Source organism: Carlito syrichta, unplaced genomic scaffold (assembly GCF_000164805.1).
Source record: "Carlito syrichta isolate Samal-C Ts95f unplaced genomic scaffold, Tarsius_syrichta-2.0.1 Scaffold311628, whole genome shotgun sequence".
Lineage (NCBI taxonomy): Eukaryota > Metazoa > Chordata > Mammalia > Primates > Tarsiidae > Carlito > Carlito syrichta.
In genome coordinates, this window is record NW_007255724.1 from 966,335 (window position 1) to 973,511 (window position 7,177).

The 7,177-nt window shown below is 41.8% G+C and overlaps 1 protein-coding gene across 1 annotated transcript in view; it reads right to left on the reverse strand.

Annotated features, from left to right (window-relative positions):
* Window positions 1-6,869, reverse strand: part of LOC103271409 (glutamate carboxypeptidase 2-like) — a 71,601-nt gene extending 64,732 nt beyond the window's left edge. Inside the window, 2 exon segments of the mRNA XM_021717970.1 lie at window positions 4,110-4,218; window positions 6,726-6,869. Of these exon segments, the coding sequence (XP_021573645.1) occupies window positions 4,110-4,218; window positions 6,726-6,843 (227 nt within the window). The 5' untranslated portion in view covers window positions 6,844-6,869.
* Window positions 6,870-7,177: the final 308 nt, after the last annotated feature.

Sequence of the window (7,177 nt, forward strand, 5' to 3'; positions counted from 1 at the left end):
TTTTTTTTTTTTTTTTTACTTTTTGCAGAAATGAGGTTTCACTATATTGCCCAGGCTGGTCTCGAACTCCTGGGCTCAAGCAATCCACCTGCTTCAGCCTCCCAAAGTGCTGGTATTATAGGCATGAACCACCGTGCCTGGCCTATGCTTATAAACATAGTATAAAATCCTGATTTGGTAAATGTTTATGGGTATAACACCTTTAATAAGATTTCCGATGTGTATCTGTAAAATATGGTAATAAAAATAACTCAAATTTAAGAGACAGCTAGGGCATCTTTATACATTCCTCATCAATGTATACCTGCACAAAAAAAGAAAACAATAAAATAGCTAACGTATTGCTATTTTCTTCTATATTACACAGATCACAAACTGCAAGATAACTACAGTAGGATGCAGACTATGCAGATCTTCTGAGGTGCCAGCTGTAACTCTGTCCCTACATGCAAGAATAGTTGCTATGGAGAATCTTGCATCTGCTCAAAAAAGATGGGGAGAGGACCATTATCAGACTTTTTTACTATAAGTGCAATTTCATGTAACAGTTTTGTTACTTCAAACTGAAAGACAACACTGTGCTATTATGAGGGTTAAAACCCACCCATTTAGAATAAAACAGACTTTGTGGGTTTTTTTGAGTTGGAGTCTCACTCCGTGGCCCAGGCTGGAGTGCAGTGGCATGCTCATGGCCACCACAGCCTCGACCTACTGGGCTCAGGTAATCCTTCTGCCTCAGCCTTCCATGTAGCTGGAGCTACAGGAATGTGCCACCATACCCAGATAATTTTTTTTTTTTAATTGTAGAGATGAGGTCTTGCCAAGTTGCCCAGGCTGGTCTCTGACCTGTGGGCTCAGGCAATCCTCTCACCTTGGCCTCCCAAAGTGTTAGGATTATAGGTGTGAGCCACTGCACCCGGCCCCAAAATGGATTTTGAAAAAAAAATCCATTTCAAATGCTAAATACATTAATTAGCATAAATCATACAAATAGTATATTACAAGTATTGCCACTAACTTCATGTATGATCCTAGTCATGTCTTGAATTTCTCATTCGTTCATGGAGAGACTATCATACCTCTCACTACTTTGTGAGATCAATATTGAACAGCACTTCTTAATTTTTTTTGTTTTAATAGCTTAAGATGTGTGTCACAAGTAATCTGTTGAGCCTACTAAATATCAAATTTTGTGAAAAACAGAAAGAATAATAATTTACAAATTTTCTCAAATAGTAAAAATCTGTTCATATATCTCTGTCGGGCTAGTTGAAATATGTTCCAAGTATTGTCGCACTATCTCAATTCTAAAAGGGAGTTATTGGTTTTTCTGTTGTAATACATTTCATCTTGTCTACAAATTATGTGTCAGTGTCTTATGGTGTTAGATGACTTAAAGGCAGCTAGTAAAATGCGGAGCTGGTATTCAAATAAAGACTAGTCAAATTCTGAGACAAACGTCTAAAACTCTTCTAAAACAATCTTATCTTTCAAAAGAGGGTGGAGAAGAAAAGTCCCCCTGGCGAGATGCAAAATGGTGAACAGATCTGTAAATTTAATCAGCTGTTAAAAAAACAGAAGGGAAAATACAAGGCAATGCTGTACCCCTAAGCAGAATGAAGACACTGCACTGCTCCTAATCATCAATCCCCCTATTTATTGAGGCAGACACTTTAGAAGCAATGGGCAGCTTTAAGAGTAGAACAAAGAGTTATAAAGGGGGATAAGACAGAAGGCTTTAAAGGCCCCTGACCCGTTTGTGTGTGTGTGTGTGTGTGTGTGTGTGTGTGTGTGTATGAGTGTATTTATGTATTTTTTTTCTTTGAGTCAGAGTCTCACTCTGTGTCAGGCTGGAGTGGATCACCGCTCGCTGCAGCCTCAAACTTCTGAGCTCAGACAGTCCTCTCACCTCAAACTCCTGAGTAGCTGGGACTACAGGCACGTGCCACCATGCCTGGCTAATTTTTTTCTTTAATTTATTTTTATTTTTTTTAGAGATAAGCTCTCACTATGTTGTCCAGGCTTGTCTTGAACTCCTCAGCTCAAGCAATCTTTGGGAGACCCTTTGCCTCTCAAAGTGCTGGGGTTACAGGTATGAGCCACCGTGCCCAGTCAGAAATATTTTAATTGGAAGCTCTCCGATAGAAAAATGGCAAATTTGAAATCTGGAGAGACCCAGAGGCTTCTGGAGATTCTATGATCCTTGGAGGAGTGAGCAGGGGTTCTCTTAATCTCTTTGTTTTGTGTGTTACTAGTGAGCATTCCTGAGTTCTGAACAGTTAGGGGAGCTGCATTAGGGCCACAGAGAATAAACAAGAAGTTGACTGCTTAGATCTTGCTTGAGGGTCCAGAAAGAGAAATTTAAAAAGGGACTCCTTCTTCTTTGTTAGTCCCTCCATGTCACTAGTTAAGAAAGGAAGAAGGAAGCAGGAGCAGCAGCTCTGTCTAGGAGTAACAACCACATCTTGTCAGACCTCTACTTTTATTACAATGAATATACATGATTGTAGAGGAATCAGTAAAAGAAGCAGAGCAAGGGTTTCCACAGAGATACAGAAGTTTAAGTTTCCAGGGTCTCTCACTTAAATGGACCCTTCCAAAGACCTGAGAGATGTCCTACCCAGTTTTTATTTAAGTTTATAAATTCTATTGTAATTAATATAAAAATATGTTTGTATGATTATGTGTATGCACATATATACATACCTACATATATACACACACATGCACACACACACACACACACACACACACACACACACATATATATATACACACACATACAATGGTCTTTATTTAAAATTACAGCTTGTATTCACCAAGGAATTCTTCAATCATTAGAGGGACCTCAATTATTTTTGGATACATGTACTAAGCCAACTTGTAAAAAAACGGACTTCTTGCTTTTAAAAAAAACCTAAGTGTTTTTATCAATTACATATAGTACTTCTATACAAGTATTTTATTTTTAGTTGCTTTGTACATACTTTTAAAATGTTCTCATTTATCTACACTGGAGATCTATTTCAGGAATTAGAGAGCTGATTTTTAAACCAAGTCAAATAGAAGTTCTTCAGTCCCATCCACATCACAATAATGTCATTATCTTCATTTTACAGATATGGAAATGAGGGCTTAGGAAGGTTAAGTATTCACCTAAAGTTACTTTACTATTAATGGGCAAAGATGGAATTCAAACTTAATTCTGTCTGACTCCAAAGTACAATCTTTTTTTTTAAAATTAAAATACACTTTCTCCCTCTAAAGCATGAGTCAGCAAACCAAGTTCCACTGGTCAAATCTGGCCCACTGCCTGAGTTTTTACAGTTCACAAGCTAAGAATTTTTTCACAATTTAAGTGAGTTAAACTATATATATATAGATAGATAGATATAGATATAGATATGTTATGACATATCAATTATATGCAATTCAAATTTCAGTGTTCATAAATAAAGCTTTATCAGAACTGACACACTTACTTATATATTTTCTGTAACAATGTGTTACAATAACAGAGCTGAATAGTTATGACAGGACCGAGAGATCAGCCGGTCTACAAAGACTGGTCTTTTCTTAGGAAAAGTTTGCTAACTCCTGCTCTAAAACCTCTGTAATGATAAAGTTCAGCTGAGAGTATAATCCTCCCCAGATGAAATGTGATACAATAGTTAATTAATTAATTAATTAATTTCAGTTGGAGTCTCACTCTGTCACCCAGGCTAGAGTGCAGTGGTATGGTCACGGCCACCGCAGCCTCAACCTACTGGGCTCAGGCGATCCTTCTGTCTCAGTCTTCCAAGTAGCTGGAACTGCAGGCATGCTCCACCATGCCCGGCTAATTTTTTGATTTATTGTAGAGATGAGGTCTCACCAAGTTTCCCAGGCTGGTCTTGAACCCCCGAGCTCAAGCAATCCTCTCTCACCTCAGTCTCCCAAAGTACTGGGATTATAGGTATGAGCCACTGCACCTGGCCTGATACAAGAATTTCAATAAATAAAACAAAATAAGACAATTCCTATATATAAAATGTGGGATCAAAACTTCTAAACAGAGTGATAAATTTTTCCAACTAATTGTTCACACACATTTTCAAGTATATGCTTACTATAAGAACTTCTTGATGTTCTCAGCTTTCAATTCATCCAAAAAAGCCTTCTTCATGCTATGCTGTGGAATGATGTCAGTAGCTTCATTGGAGGATTTTATAAACCAGCCTGAAAGATACATCCAAAAAAAGGAATGAGATATGAGTTTATAGACATGACTTACTTTTTGTTTATTGTTGTATATATATCATAGATAAAACACAAATTATCAATGATCTCTGGCATTAGGTGAGATTTTTGAAATTTAATTTCTCTTGCCTACTTCCACTAGAAAAAAAACATTCAAACAGATTTTAAAATTATAAATCAATTGCAACATATTTTCTACCCAACTTCAATGATAGGTGTTGCTGTTTTATTTATTTATTTAGCTAGAGTCTCACTCTGTCGCCCAGACTGGAGTGCAGTGGCACATTCACGGCCACCACAACCTTGACCTGTTGGCCTCAGCCTTCCAAGTAGCTGGAACTACAGGCATGTGCACCTAGCTTATGTTTTAATTTATTGTTGCCACAAGGTCTCACTAAGTTGCCCAGGCTGGTCTCGAATCCCTGAGCTCAGGCAGTCTTCTCACTTTGGTCTCCCAAAATGCTGGGATGACAGACTTGAGCCACCACTCCTGGCCTATATTTTTAAAAAAAGTTTATGAGGAATTAGCACTAAAATTAACTATAATACTAATATTTCAAGGGAATAAACATTTATTTTGAAAACGTTTGCAAAAGGAGATGTATCTCCTTTCTCCATAATACTTCTATCTTCAGTGACTGCTCCTCTGCTGACTCAGGATAAGCATTTAATACATGTTCATAATGAATTAAACATGAATATATTTCAAGCACAGAACTTATCAAAGTGTTGGAAGAAATTCAGACTTCTAATTTGCTCTGGTTCTGAAACTAGAATGAAATGTATTGAGTTTGTGTTTCCAGTTAAAGTGGACTTGAGAAATTCAAGTTTAGAAAGCTACTGTGAGACTACAATTTACCCATCATCTCTGCCAGACATCCAGTGTACCCACAGGCAGCCAGAGGATATAGAGAGACAGATTATGTAGTCACTCGCCCCTGAAGTGGGTCTTTAATCTGAGAGAGAGAGAGCAACATTTAGGAGTATCTTTAGAGAAATTACAGGATCTGGGAATGAAAGTGTCACAAAATCAGCACCCAGCCAGCTTTCATGGAGCTTATTAAGTATTAATCACATACATACAAAGGCAATTACCTATAACATGCATATTAAAACCCATGATTTAACATAAAGGGAAATGAGTCCACCTGTGCATAGAATAAAAGAACTTGCACTAGATTGTGTGATCAGGATGGACACACTGTGGAAGAGATGCTTACGTTCTAGGGAAGAAAAGACATGAGTAAAGACCCTATTTGGTGTCTGCCACCGAGCAGTGAATACCAGGATGGGATGCTGACAGTATCAGAAAGACTAAAATGCCTTTAAAAGATGAAGACTTTGACTTTAATTTCCAGTGCTGACCTTGCCAGTTCTAATTGACCTTTTTGCAGTTGAGAAAATGAAAACTCAATTTGAGATGTTTCTTTATTCAGCTCTTAGTTCATTTGAGCCCCCAACAACCCTCGTGGTTATGAATAACCCCATGTGAATCATGACGCAGTGTGTGTGGCTCAAAAGTCTTAACAACCCCAAGCTCACACTGCATTCTCATAGAAGAGACTGAATTTGAGTAAACCCAGCTGGTACGTGTCCTAAACTTCCAAATCCCAGCGAGGGATGGGATCAGGGTGGACTACCTGGCGATACCTTAGGCTAGTCCTGTGCACTGAAATCCAAGTAGGAGCATCTCCTCATCAAGACTAATAAAATGCCAAAACAAAACCAAAAAACGTCATATTCACACGCGATTTCATGGACTATTACCAAGAAGTTGCAGATAATATTGTCCTCATCATAAAACTAGGGGAGCTATGGCTAAGAGACTCGGTAACTCGTTCAAGGCCACTAAGGGCTCAGGCAATCCTCTGGCACAGTCAGAATTGGAATGTAAGAGTATGAGCTCATCTGTGCGGTTCTAGCTTTCTCGGAAAGTTGGGTTAAGTCACCAAATCGGTGCCCAGGAAAGAAAGCAAAAGACCTGCTGGAGACCTGCTGGAGCGCTGACAGTAATTCACCAGCCCCAAAGGTGCCTCTTGGTCTCCAAAGTCAGAATGTGAAAACCTCCCCTGCAGCAACCGCCTGCAGCTGCCCGTGTAAGACTAGATAAAAACCCCAAAGGGTACCTGCATAATGAACTTTTGTATACCTAATCCGGAATTATACCCCACATTTCAAAATTAAAAAAACAGAAACAAAAAGCCCGGAGTGAGAGCCGCTAGGTGGAACGCTCCCGGGCCACCCGGGCACCCGAGTCACCTGTGCCGCGGCTCCCGAGCTGCGCCGCGCGTCCCGACACCGCCCTCCTCGGGGGCTCGTTCCCGGGTTTCAGGTCCTCTCGGGTCTCCGCGGGGAGCTGGGTGACTCCTACGAGCCGCTTGCCTATTGCTGCACCGCTCCCAGCAACCCTCCCGCCCGAATCGCGCCCCTGCGGGACCCGCGGCAGGCCCCACTCTGCCACCGAGCCCGGGGCTAATCGCCCCTACCTAGGAGGAAGCCGAGGACGAAGAGGCCGCCCGCCAGCGCCAGGGCCCCCGCGCAGAGCCAGCGCGGCCGGCGCCCGGAGAGCACGGCGGAGTCCGCCTCGCGCAGGAGACTCCACATCCCGGCGCGGCGACTCCCGGGACCTGCACCTGCACCCGCAGCCCCGGGCGGGCCGAGTCTCCCCCCCACGGGCGCCTCGCTCAGCAGTCGCTGGAGGCTGGAATTGGCTCGCAGGTCCAGTTTCGAGTTCATGCTGAACCAATCCGAGCGAGAGGGAGGCAGTCGGAGCCGCCTGGTGGAGCAGGAAAGCCGGCCCCTTCCCTGAGGTGCTTTAAAAAAGTTTCTCAGCCGGGCTCGGTGGCTCAGCCTGTAATCCCGCGCCTTTGGGAGGCTGAGGTGAGTAGATTGCCTGAGCCCGCGGGTTCGAGACCCGCCTGGGCAGCGAGACCTCATC